This window comes from Cherax quadricarinatus, chromosome 55 (genome assembly GCF_038502225.1).
Source record: "Cherax quadricarinatus isolate ZL_2023a chromosome 55, ASM3850222v1, whole genome shotgun sequence".
In the NCBI taxonomy this organism is placed as follows: domain Eukaryota; kingdom Metazoa; phylum Arthropoda; class Malacostraca; order Decapoda; family Parastacidae; genus Cherax; species Cherax quadricarinatus.
In genome coordinates this window covers 14,872,475-14,887,474 of record NC_091346.1, presented here as the reverse complement: position 1 = coordinate 14,887,474, position 15,000 = coordinate 14,872,475, and the positions used below count along the sequence as shown (strand labels likewise).

The window sequence follows — 15,000 nt, the reverse complement described above, 5'->3', positions numbered from 1 at the left end:
CGGTACCTGGATGGTCAGCTGTACCGGATGCCAGCTACCAGCAGTGAAGAAGGTAAACATTGTACACTTACGTAACCTGTGCTACATTGCTACATCCAATGTTACATGTTTTGTAACCTCTAGTACATGTCTCGACAATGTGAGGCACTTTTAGAGGGCTAAGGTCTAAGGTAAATCTATGGTCTGTGGTACACCTGTGCTCTATGGTGCATCTGTGCTCTGTGGAACATCTCTGCACTATGGTACACTTTCATAACCTATGCCATGGGTTTTTCTCTCTGTAGAAATATCTGGATATATATATATATATATATATATATATATATATATATATATATATATATATATATATATATATATATATATTTATATATATGTATGTATGTATATGTATGTATATATATATATATATATATATATATATATATATATATATATATATATATATATATATATATATATATGTATGTATATATATATATATATATATATATATATATATATATATATATATATATATATATATATATAATATATATATATATATTATATATATATATATATATATATATATATATATATATATATATATATATATATATATATATATATATATATATATATATATATATATATATATATATATAATTTTTTATCACCTGTGATAAATTTAACATGCTTCCCCGCTCGCCTCTACACCCGTGGCAAGCCTATATATCGTATATACTTCTATACCGTCCTGCCAAGTGATTGTAAAACAAAAGCCTGTAATTGTCTTACATGATGGTAGGATTGTTGGTGTCTTTTGTCTGTCTCATAAACATGCAAGGTTTCAGGTACGTTTTGCTACTTCTACTTACACTTAGGTCACACTACACATACATGTACAAACATATATGTACACACCCCTCTGGGTTTTCTGCTATTTTCTTTCTAGTTCTTGTTCTTGTTTATTTCCTCTTATCTCCATGGGGAAGTGGAACAGAATTCTTCCTCCGTAAGCCATGCGTGTTGTAAGAGGCGACTAAAATGCCGTGAGCAAAGGGCTAGTAACCCCTTCTCCTGTATATATTACTAAATTTCAAAAGAGAAACTTTTGTTTTTCTTTTAGGGTCACCCTGCCTTGGTGGGTCACCCTGCCTTGGTGGGTCACCCTGCCTTGGTGGGTCACCCTGCCTTGGTGGGTCACCCTGCCTTGGTGGGTCACCCTGCCTTGGTGGGTCACACTGCCTTGGTGGGTCACCCTGCCTTGGTGGGTCACCCTGCCTTGGTGGGCCACCCTGCCTTGGTGGGTCACCCTGCCTTGGTGGGTCACCCTGCCTTGGTGGGTCACCCTGCCTTGGTGGGTCACCCTGCCTTGGTGGGTCACCCTGCCTTGGTGGGTCACCCTGCCTTGGTGGGTCACCCTGCCTTGGTGGGTCACCCTGCCTTGGTGGGCCACCCTGCCTTGGTGGGTCACCCTGCCTTGGTGGGTCACCCTGCCTTGGTGGGTCACCCTGCCTTGGTGGGCCACCCTGCCTTGGTGGGTCACCCTGCCTTGGTGGGTCACCCTGCCTTGGTGGTCACCCTGCCTTGGTGGGTCACCCTGCCTTGGTGGGTCACCCTGCCTTGGTGGGTTACCCTGCCTTGGTGGGTCACCCTGCCTTGGTGGGTTACCCTGCCTTGGTGGGTCACCCTGCCTTGGTGGGTCACCGTGCCTTGGTGGGTCACCGTGCCTTGGTGGGTCACCGTGCCTTGGTGGGTCACCCTGCCTTGGTGGGTCACCCTGCCTTGGTGGGTCACCCTGCCTTGGTGGGTCACCCTGCCTTGGTGGGTCACCCTGCCTTGGTGGGTCACCCTGCCTTGGTGGGTCACCCTGCCTTGGTGGGTCACCCTGCCTTGGTGGGTCACCCTGCCTTGGTGGGCCACCCTGCCTTGGTGGGTCACCCTGCCTTGGTGGGTCACCCTGCCTTGGTGGGTCACCCTGCCTTGGTGGGTCACCCTGCCTTGGTGGGTCACCCTGCCTTGGTGGGTCACCCTGCCTTGGTGGGTCACCCTGCCTTGGTGAGTCACCCTGCCTTGGTGGGTCACCCTGCCTTGGTGGGCCACCCTGCCTTGGTGGGTCACCCTGCCTTGGTGGGTCACCCTGCCTTGGTGGGTCACCCTGCCTTGGTGGGTCACCCTGCCTTGGTGGGTCACCCTGCCTTGGTGGGTCACCCTGCCTTGGTGGGTCACCCTGCCTTGGTGGGTCTCACCCTGCCTTGGTGGGTCTCACCCTGCCTTGGTGGGTCTCACCCTGCCTTGGTGGGCCACCCTGCCTTGGTGGGTCACCCTGCCTTGGTGGGTCACCCTGCCTTGGTGGGTCACCCTGCCTTGGTGGGATGCGGCCGGTTTGTCGAAAGAAGTCTTCTATACCATTAGATAAAACTCTATATCCTACAACATCGGTGAATTTCTCTATATTGTTATACCATGCAACTGTGTTTTTAACAAATATATACTGTACCTTTGTACCGTGTTGCACAACTCAATGTTTCATTGTAAATTTGTAATGGGTAAATACACGCTGGACAGCTGGAATTTTTTGCTAGGAAGCTAAAGTTGAAATTCTATTGTAATGGTGGAATATTGTTGATTTTAGCTGGAGAATTAGATATAATTGCTAGAAAATTTTAACAAGCATCTCGGAACTCAAGAGGAAATATAGTTCAGGAAATTTGTATTTAAATTCTGAAGGTAGAACTAAAATAATGGAGTTGAAAAAAGAAATTGAAATTAGTACTCAAAGGCTAAAATTGTTTTGAAAAAATATTGAAAGGAAAGTTTTGGAAGTTTTGAAAGTTTTATGATAGAAATTGATATACAGTATCTAAGGTTAAATTACGGTTTGTTACTTAATGGTTGAACTCTGAAATACTCTCACGAATATTGCAAGTATGAGAAAATTAAAAACGCAGAAAATGATGGGAGGAACACTACAACCAGACCCGTGGCACCGGAACACCAGTGCCGCTGCAAGGCACTCGGCTCATTACGCGTACTGCTGATGCTTTAGAATTCTAACTCTTAGGATTTAACAATGCCAACAGTGAACGATGGGGGAGGGGAGGGGAGGGGAGGGGAAGGGAGACATTACATCACCGGTGGGGTGGAATAAAGTAGTCGCCTTGTAACGGAAAGGAGACGGGTTCTGTACTCAACGGCGGTGTAGTTTACGACAGAGGACTGCAGATTAATGCTGTATGGACGGAGACAAGTGTAGATTAGTTGTAGAATAAACAAACACTTACGTAAATAAGCCATAGAATGTAGTTTTTGGCATATTAATGAGTAGAATGTTCATATACAGAGATCTGTATTAATTCACATAAAGATGAAAGACAATAAGCCAGATTCGGAGAGAAAGGTATACAGAACAGGCATTAATTTGGGCAACGTTTTTCACTAAGCAGAATTTTATGAAGCTTCTTCTGCTTATTTCTGCCTTTGTCTACACATCAGTAGACGTCAAGCGATGTTATCAACATTATCAGTGTTGATTATAGGTGTTGGTATAGTAACAAAGAGTTGTACCGGTAAATGAAGAACAATACAATTCATAAAACAGTTGAAATGTGAACCTGTAGCAAACCAGTTGTGAAACTAACAAGTGGCTGCGTCGTTAACCACTGTACCACCAGTTCTGTGAGGTGTTCACTATCGTTTTACTACGATTTCGTTAGTCATGAGTGTGTGCCAGTGTGTGTCACGCGAATACAAGTATATTATGGAGGCCAGTTTGAGGTATACTCATTGACACAAATATATACTTTGAGATGTCGTATACAATTGCAAAAGACGTTTTTACAATGATGTGAACTAGCTAATGACATAGTGTAGACTAAGTGTTCTTAGTATTGATGCTTTTACACAAATTGAACATTAATAATGATTGACCTGCTGATGGTAATATAATACTAGGCACAGAGTGGTCACACTTTCATTATTACGACATACTGAATTCAGCCATAATTTACAAACTGTAATTATTTAAAATATATTACGCACCCAGGTGAAAAGACCTATTAACCTGGTCGTAATGGGACTTGGAGGAAAATAAACACAGCGGTAGTCTTAAATTGTATTTTCCTTCACCAAGTACGATTATAGGTATTTACACTTACGTACACTATGTACAAGAGTATCACAGTAATCAAAAGGCAAGACAACAGAAAGAGACAAAGAGAGAACCGTGAGGCACCAGCAGCTGTATGAGTCTGGCAAGATCTGACCGTGAGTGCTACCACATCACCTCAGCAATTGTCCGACCTTATGACTGATCAATGAACCAGGGTACTGATTTAACGATGGGGCCCCGTGAGATCGCTAAACTCTTAGCACCCTGTTCATGCCACATATGTTATGAGAACTCAAGTAAATGCTTGTCAATCAAGAGCGAGCGCCTTGATGCCAGTGACGGTTTCTTGATTCAAGAAACTGGAGTGATTTCTTTTTCATCTGATTATCCTTCATTGTTCAGAAGCTGTTTGTATCCTACAAGTACTTGCCAATGAATAATAATAATAATAATAATAATAATAATAATAATAATAATAATAATAATAATAATAATAATTCTCTCGCTTGTTTTGTGGGTTGTCAAGGAAAGTCTTCTTGTATTAATGTATTTGAGTGTTTAGCCTCGGACACGAAAAAGGCGAAGGAGAACAGATGAAGGAGGAAGAAAGACAAAGAAGAGAAGAAAATTTTAATTAGGAATGAGTAGAGAGGGAAAGTGTGTTTAAGGTATTCTCAGGTATTCATTTTATGGTTGGTGCCTTCTGGAACAACAACAACAACAACAACACAAAGAAGACGAAGTAAACGAAGAAGAAGAAGAAGAAGAAGAAGAAGAAGAAGAAGAATAACAACAACAACAACAACAACAACAACAACAACAACAACAACAACAACAACAACAACAACAACAACACAAAGAAGAAGAAGAAGAAGAAGAAGAAGAAGAAGAAGAAGAAGAAGAAGAAGAAGAAGAGCAACAACAACAACAACAACAACAACAACAACAACAACAACAGCAACAACAACAACAACAACAACAACACAAAGAAGACGAAGAAAACGAAGAAGAAGAAGAAGAAGAAGAAGAAGAAGAAGAAGAAGAAGAAGAAGAAGAAGAAGAAGAAGAAGAAGAACAACAACAACAACAACAACAACAACAACAACAACAACAACAACAACAACAACAACAACAACAACAACAACAACAACAACAACAACAACAACAACAACAACGAGGAGAAAATATCAGGAGAATTTACACTCCGAACCATAAACGTGTTGAGATCTCATTCTCTTTACTCCCACAACAGCTACAAAATATTCAACGTTTCTTTAACGACGTTAAAGCAAGGAACCATTTTTTATGTTGCCTGGGACGGCCTCTAGAAATGCAATTAAGTTTTGGGATTCTTAGAGAGGAGGTAAATCCTTTGTGTAAATTATTCCCTTAGTTTCTCTTCCCTGATTCTGTTTTTATATTTATATTATTTTTTTTTTCACTTATTACGAAAATTTTAAAAATATCGAAATATATTTTCGAGTGAAAAAAAAAAGCAAAGCTTTTATTAATACCCAAAAATAATTTTTTACTCCTCACTGTCCGGAACTGACTAAATATGTCGTCCGTGACGCTGGTCAGTATTATAAAATTACTATTTTTATGTTAGTGTGTATGTGTGTGTGTGTGTGCGTGTGTGTATGTGTGTGTATGTGTGTGTGTGTGTTTGTAATAGACAAACAGCTCCTAGATGCAATAAATGACATTAACTACATTGTTTCACACATAGAAGGAGCTTATCGAATCACTAAGTGACGCTACTTTATGGGTAAAATATCGTCCATACCTGGAGTCTACCTGGAGGGTGTTCCTGAGGTCGACGCCGCCGCGGCCCAGTCCTTGATCTTGTCTCACGGTTTATATCAGGGCCTGATCAACCAGGCTGTTACTAATGGCCACACATAGCAAAAATCTCTCAGTAAAGATCAAATCACTGAATTTCCCATCTTAGAAAAGGCGTTGACTTAAGAATGATACAAGTGTACGAAAGAGAAAACGGAATAGTAAAACAAATGACTACGTCCAGTTGCCCTAAAATCTACCTGGCCATTGTTTACATACCATTAGGGCTCCTCACAGGTCTTTCATTTTTTAAAATAAGATTTTATTATTGTTAGTAAAAATTTGTGAGTCGTTCTGTATTTTGTTTATATTTGGAAAATAAAACGCATCATCGAAAACTCGTTTTAAGGAAATCAAATCCCCGTTCATCTCATTTAGAGTTTCGAACTTGGGATCATTGGAGTGATGGCTTAATGCGATGCCAGTTTTTTCACAACATCTAGTTTTTTTGTCATTTATTGTTCATTTCGTTTTATTTACTCTATTATGCACTATGTGAGTTTGTAAGTAACAGCAGTTCTCAGCACTTGTGAGCTGGGAGAAGCTTACAGCATCTTCTGGGCATTCATGGGTAATTCTCAGACTTTTCCTGGCGCCTATGAGTTGTCCTCAGCACGTCTCCAGCATATAGGAATAACCTCTCAGCACCTCCCCAGCAGTTATTAACAGTCCTCAGCACTTCCCTTGCAGCTACTATCGGTCCCTCACCACCTGCCTAGCAGCTGGGCGTCGTCCCCAGCACTACCAGGGGAACAAGTACGTATTGTGTCCGTAATGTGCTTAGAAAATGGGATGCATTTACTTTACCACTCAGGTTGAACACTGCGAAAATTCACAGCTGCCAAAAACAGCCATGCAACAAGAACGCACTAACAGCCGTGCAGCCAGGATACAAAAACAGCCGTACAGCCTGGATGCACTAACAGCCGTCCAGCCAGTATACACTGACAGCCGTGTAGCCAGTATTAACAGCCAAATATCAATAAAAAGAGAAACGAGATCGCTCGAGGGAAATGCTCAGGGAAATGTTCCTGGAAAAAGAGAGAAGGGAAAAGGTTCAAGAATTTTGACTTTTCTTTTGGAATGAGTGAGATGAAGAAAGAGGCTCAAGAAAGTGTTAGTGGAATGAGAGTGCTCAAGTAACAGGTTCGAACAATGTTTGGGGAATGAAAGGACTCAAGACAGGAGCTCACAGAAACGTGTCTGGAATAAGAGGCTCGTGGAAAACGCTCAACGAATAAGCCCTATTAAGCATTTCGGGAACGAGGGCGCTCAGAGGAACGTTAAAAGAATGAGAACTCAAGCAGGAACATTTTGGAAAGAGGAGCAAAATGTGTTGACACTAGTTAAATGCCAGCATCATAATGTTATTATGGCAACGAAAATTTCGACAGGCGAACCGAAAAATATATCAACTAAAAATAAAGGTAAATAACCCACTCTACATTATATATATATATATATGTATATATATATATATATATATATATATATATATATATATATATATATATATATATATATATATATATATATATATATATATATATATATATATACATATATATATATAATGTGTCATACAGGAGGAGAAAATACATCAAAAATATCCTGAGAAAATAAACGAGATTACTCGAAATACTCGGAGAGAGAGAAAGAGAGACAGACAGACAAACAGAGACAGAGAGAGACAGAGAGAGAGGGACAGAGAGACAGAGAGACAGAGACAGAGACAGAGAGATTATCATAATTAACTAAAGAAAAAAAACAAATCGACAAGACTTATTAAGAGAAAGTATCACCTCCACACCGTCTAGACACAGTCATGGGCTACCCACACCTCCACACCGTCTAGACACAGTCATGGGCTACCCACACCTCCACACCGTCTAGACACAGTCATGGGCTACCCACACCTCCACACCGTCTAGACACAGTCATGGGCTACCCACACCTCCACACCGTCTAGACACAGTCATGGGCTACCCACACCTCCACATCGTCTAGACACCGTCATGGGCTACCCACACCTCCACACCGTCTCGACCCAGTCATGGGCTACCCACCCCTCCACACCGGACACTACCCACACCTCCACACCGTCTAGACACAGTCATGGGCTACCCACACCTCCACACCGTCTAGACACAGTCATGGGCTACCCACACCTCCACACCGTCTAGACACAGTCATGGGCTACCCACACCTCCACACCGTCTAGACACAGTCATGGGCTACCCACACCTCCACACCGTCTAGACACAGTCATGGGCTACCCACACCTCCACACCGTCTAGACACAGTCATGGGCTACCCACACCTCCACACCGTCTAGACACAGTCATGGGCTACCCACACCTCCACACCGTCTAGACACAGTCATGGGCTACCCACACCTCCACACCGTCTAGACACAGTCATGGGCTACCCACACCTCCACACCGTCTAGACACAGTCATGGGCTACCCACACCTCCACACCGTCTAGACACAGTCATGGGCTACCCACACCTCCACACCGTCTAGACACAGTCATGGGCTACCCACACCTCCACACCGTCTAGACACAGTCATGGGCTACCCACACCTCCACACCGTCTAGACACAGTCATGGGCTACCCACACCTCCACATCGTCTAGACACAGTCATGGGCTACCCACACCTCCACACCGTCTAGACACAGTCATGGGCTACCCACACCTCCACACCGTCTAGACACAGTCATGGGCTACCCACACCTCCACACCGTCTAGACACAGTCATGGGCTACCCACACCTCCACACCGTCTAGACACAGTCATGGGCTACCCACACCTCCCCACCGTTAGTCTACCCACACCTCCACACCGAGACACAGTCATGGGCTACCCACACCTCCACCCGTCTAGACACAGTCATGGGCTACCCACACCTCCACACCGTCTAGACACAGTCATGGGGTACCCACACCTCCACACCGTCTAGACACAGTCATGGGCTACCCACACCTCCACACCGTCTAGACACAGTCATGGGCTACCCACACCTCCACACCGTCTAGACACAGTCATGGGCTACCCACACTTCCACACCGTCTAGACACAGTCATGGGCTACCCACACCTCCACACCGACTAGACACAGTCATGGGCTACCCACACCTCCACACCGTCTAGACACAGTCATGGGCTACCCACACCTCCACACCGTCTAGACACAGTCATGGGCTACCCACACCTCCACACCGTCTAGACACAGTCATGGGCTACCCACACCTCCACGTTGTCTAGACACAGTCATGGGCTACCCACACCTCCACACCGTCTAGACACAGTCATGGGCTACCCACACCTCCACACCGTCTAGACACAGTCATGGGGTACCCACACCTCTACACCGTCTAGACACAGTCATGGGCAACCCACACCTCCACATCGTCTAGACACAGTCATGGGCTACCCACACCTCCACACCGTCTAGACACAGTCATGGGCTACCCACACCTCCACACCGTCTAGACACAGTCATGGGCTACCCACACCTCCACACCGTCTAGACACAGTCATGGGCTACCCACACCTCCACACCGTCTAGACACAGTCATGGGCTACCCACACCTCCACATCGTCTAGACACAGTCATGGGCTACCCACACCTCCACACCGTCTAGACACAGTCATGGGCTACCCACACCTCCACACCGTCTAGACACAGTCATGGGCTACCCACACCTCCACACCGTCTAGACACAGTCATGGGCTACCCACACCTCCACACCGTCTAGACACAGTCATGGGCTACCCACACCTCCACACCGTCTAGACACAGTCATGGGCTACCCACACCTCCACACCGTCTAGACACAGTCATGGGCTACCCACACCTCCACACCGTCTAGACACAGTCATGGGCTACCCACACCTCCACACCGTCTAGACACAGTCATGGGCTACCCACACCTCCACACCGTCTAGACACAGTCACGGCCTACCCACACCTCCACACCGTCTAGACACAGTCATGGGCTACCCACACCTCCACACCGTCTAGACACAGTCATGGGCTACCCACACCTCCACACCGTCTAGACACAGTCATGGGCTACCCACACCTCCACACCGTCTAGACACAGTCATGGGCTACCCACACCTCCACACCGTCTAGACACAGTCATGGGCTACCCACACCTCCACATCGTCTAGACACAGTCATGGGCTACCCACACCTCCACACCGTCTAGACACAGTCATGGGCTACCCACACCTCCACACCGTCTAGACACAGTCATGGGCTACCCACACCTCCACACCGTCTAGACACAGTCATGGGCTACCCACACCTCCACACCGTCTAGACACAGAAGAGAATGCTCGAATTGTCTCACACTCTTAGTATCTCGCAAACTTTCTCACTCTCTTAGTATCTCATAAACTCTCTCACTCTCTCAGTATCTCACAAATTCTCTCACTCTCTCAGTATCTCACAAACTCTCTCACTCTCTCAGTATCTCACAAACTCCCTCACTCTCTCAGTATCTCACAAACTCTCTCACTCTCTCAGTATCTCACAAACGCTCTCATTCTCTCAGTATCTCATAAACTTTCTCACTCTCTTAATATCTCACAAACTTTCTCACTCAGTATCTCACAAACTCTCTCACTCTCTCAGTATCTCACAAACTCTCTCACTCTCTCAGTGGTGTCTCACAAACTCTCTCACTCTCTCAGTATCTCACAAATTCTCTCACTCTCTCAGTATCCCACAAACTCTCTCACTCTCTCAGTATCTCACAAACTTTCTCACTCTCTTAGTATCTCACAAACTTTCTCACTCAGTATCTCACAAACTCCCTCACTGTCTCAGTATCACACAAACTCTCTCACTCTCTCAGTATCTCACAAACTTTCTCACTCTCTTATTATCTCACAAACTCTCTCACTCTCTCAGTATCTCACAAACTCTCTCACTTTCTTCTATATTACAAAGCAGAACTTTTAAGTAATCTGAAACTCTTTTATTCGTATAAACTTGATTAATACTTCACATACAAAAAAATTTCTTTCTCTCTCTCTCTCTCTCTCTCTCTCTCTCTCTCTCTCTCTCTCTCTCTCTCTCTCTCTCTCTCTCTCTCTCTCTCTCTCTCTCTCTCTCTCTCTCTCTCTCTCTCTCTCTCTCTCTCTCTCTCTCTCTCTCTGTGTTTCTCCTTTCTCTCTCTCTCTCTCTTTACACTACAAAAGAGAATTCTAATTCTTTCAACTTCCCAAAATGGAGATTTTTTTCGCCTTCTAGTTTCCCCAAAATAAGAAATTTTAAGCAGAACATTACAACACCCAACTGTGTCTCAGTCATCACACAACACAGACACACGCACACACACACACACACACACACACATACACACATACACACACACATACACACACACACACACACACACACACACACACACACACACACACACACACACACACACACACACACACACACACACACACACACACACACACACACACACACACACACACACACACAGGCTCCTCCTGCATCCAAGATACCCCAGTTCACTTAACTGCTTCCATAACAAACATCGGTGAGGTAAAAATTACCATAACGCAGCAGTTTTTGCTGTTGGAAGGTGTGTGTGCCGAGCCCTTAGTGTTATGTGCAGGGGAGGATAACAGTGTTTTTTTAAGCCGGAGATGATCACAGTGAAGATACTCTCAATGCTCATTTACACACACACACACACACACACACACACACACACACACACACACACACACACACACACACACACACACACACACACACACACATACACACACACACACACACACACACAGACACACACACACACATACACACACACACATACACACACACACACACACACACACACACAGACACACACATACACACACACACACATACACACACACACACACACACACACACACACACACACACACACACACACACACACACTCACACACACACACACACACACACACACACATACACACACACACACACACACACACACACATACACACACACACACACACACACACACACACACACACACACACACACACACACACACACACACACACACACACACACACACACACACACACACACACACACACACACACACACACACACACCACACACCTGATCTTCAAATCCTTTAAAATTTAGTAGGGGTTGGTAGGAAAAAACTCGCCTCCTGGCATTAAGGTTTTCATATATAAAGCTTTGGCTGTTTTTTTACGTTTATAACGTACAACGCTGACATATATATTGAGAAGTGAGTTCAAGACATATTATATAATAATAATAATAATGTGGATAATATTGAAGTCATTATATCACCAATAACCTATTTTTTTGTATAGTATAGGATTTTTTCAGCGGTTCGTAATCGGAAGCGGATTTACGCAGATTGAGTACAAGAATGCAGGAGGTGAGATGACTGAATCTGCTTTCTCTGTGAGGCACTGACAGACAATAAGCTTACAATGCACTTATGTACTTTGGATGGAATTAGGTGCTTTGGTTGGGTGTAGCTGTCTTTGTTGGAAGTAGATTTTTGGGTTGACATGGTTTTTTTTTTTTTGAGTTGGACCTAGGTGTTTTAGCTGGACGTAGGTGTTATAGCTGGACGTAGGTGTTATAACTGGACGTAGGTGTTATAATTGGACGTAGGTGTTTTAGCTGGACGTAGGTGTTATAACTGGACGTAGGTGTTTTAGCTGGACGTAGGTGTTTTAGCTCGACGTAGGTGTTTTAGCTCGACGTAGGTGTTTTAGCTCGACGTAGGTGTTATAACTGGACGTAGGTGTTTTAGTTGGACGTAGGTGTTTTATCTGGACGTAGGTATTTTAGCTGGACGTAGGTGTGTTAGCTGGACGTAGGTGTTTTAGCTCGACGTAGGTGTTATAACTGGACGTAGGTGTTATAACTGTACATAGGTGTTACAACTGGACGCAGGTGTTATAACTGGACGTAGGTGTTATAAATGTACATAGGTGTTATAACTGTACATAGGTATTATAACTGGACGTAGGTGTTATAACTGGACGTAGGTGTTATAACTGGACGTAGGTGTTATAACTGTACATAGGAGTTATAACTGTACATAGGTGTTATAACTGGACGTAGGTGTTATAACTGGACGTAGGTGTGATAACTGGACGTAGGTGTTCTGACTGAACGTAAAAGCCTCGACTACAATATATATTCATAATTCACTAAGGTACTTTGGATGGATTAAAACTCTTGAAAAATGCGTAAAATTATTAATAATTATAACTCAAGAAATTAGAAAAGAATAAGATAAGAAAGAAGAGGGATTAAGGGAGGTAGATAAGAAAGAAGAAATACAAGAATGTAGAAGAGTAAGTTCAAAAATAATGAGGAATAAAAGACGGGAATGAAATAAAAGTCAGTTAGGAGAAATTACTTTTAACTGCACCGTAAAATTTACTTAAGAAAAAAAAGTGAAAAAAGTGTCTGTACACTTAATAAAATCGCTCTAACAGAGGCTTTATTACTTAACAAAATCCTGTTACTTAACAGAGCGGTGCTTTTATTGTGTTCGTTAAGTATTTAGTTGAAAAAGAAATAAATGCAATATACTTTAATAAAATTTCGAAAAAAATTCAGTGCGTTTGTGATGAGTTTTAATGTAAGACAAAATATTTGTGTTAATGTTAATAATAAATGTATTAACAGGGATAAAAATATAAGAATAATATTATAATTTAATATAAGTACTTCTACTATTATTACTATTACCATTACTGTTACTACTACTGTTAGTACTTATACTACTACTACCATTACTGTTGCTACTACTGTTAGTACTTACACTACTACTACCATTACTGTTACTACTACTGTTAGTACTTATACTACTACTACCATTACTGTTACTACTACTGTTAGTACTTATACTACTACTACCATTACTGTTACTACTACTGTTAGTACTTATACTACTACTACCATTACTGTTACTACTACTGCTACTACTTATACTACTACTACCATTACTGTTACTACTACTGTTAGTACTTATACTACTACTACTACCATTACTGTTACTACTACTGTTAGTACTTATACTACTACTACCATTACTGTTACTACTACTGTTAGTACTTATACTACTACTACTTACTGTTACTTACCATTACTACTACCATTACTGTTACTACTACTGTTAGTACTTATACTACTACTACTACCACCATTACTGTTACTACTACTGTTAGTACTTACTACTACCATTACTGTTACTACACTGTACTTATACTACTACTACCATTACTGTTACTACTACTGCTACTACTTCATACCACCTACCATCCATCACTTGTTATATACTACCACGCAATAGTTACCATCACTTCATACACCACTACCGCTACCACTTCACTACACCACCTAATTGTTACCAACTGCCACTACTTATACCTACCACCACCAATTACTGTTACTATACCGTTTACAATACCTACTACCACCATCACTAATTACCACCGTTAGCACTTACCACATACCACCAATATTGCACTCCACCGTTAGCACTTATAACCACACCACCATCGTTACTGCTTACCACTACACCACATATACTGTTACTACTTATCGTTACCACTTTATACACACCACACACGTTACTACCACCGTTAGCACCTTCATATCACCTCACTACTGACTACACTACTACTACTACACTCTACCTCACTACCACCGTTAGCCACTATACACTATATTCACTGCACTACACCGTTAGCATTTCATACCACTACTACCATTACATACCACGCTACCACTATATTACTTCTGCTACTACTATTACTACTACTACCATTGCTCTTACTACTTTTACTACTACTACTACTAATAATAATAATTATAATAATAATGAAGAAGAAGAAGAAGAAGAAGAAGAAGAAGACTAGCATTTATCAAAATATAAAAATTAAAAGACGTGAGTAAATGAAACATGAAGAGTAATAACCGCAGACTTTTTCCACGTTGCTGTCCCAACCACACTTCCTAATATCCCTTTCT

At 42.7% G+C, this 15,000-nt stretch overlaps 1 protein-coding gene across 1 annotated transcript in view; it reads left to right on the top strand.

The window, feature by feature from the left end:
* Positions 1–15,000, top strand: part of LOC128698997 (kin of IRRE-like protein 1) — a 199,845-nt gene that overhangs the window by 160,752 nt on the left and 24,093 nt on the right. Inside the window, exon 5 of the mRNA XM_070096766.1 lies at positions 1–52. This exon is cut by the window's left edge and continues 5 nt beyond it. Within this exon, the coding sequence (XP_069952867.1) occupies positions 1–52 (52 nt within the window). The remainder of the gene's footprint in view (positions 53–15,000) is intronic.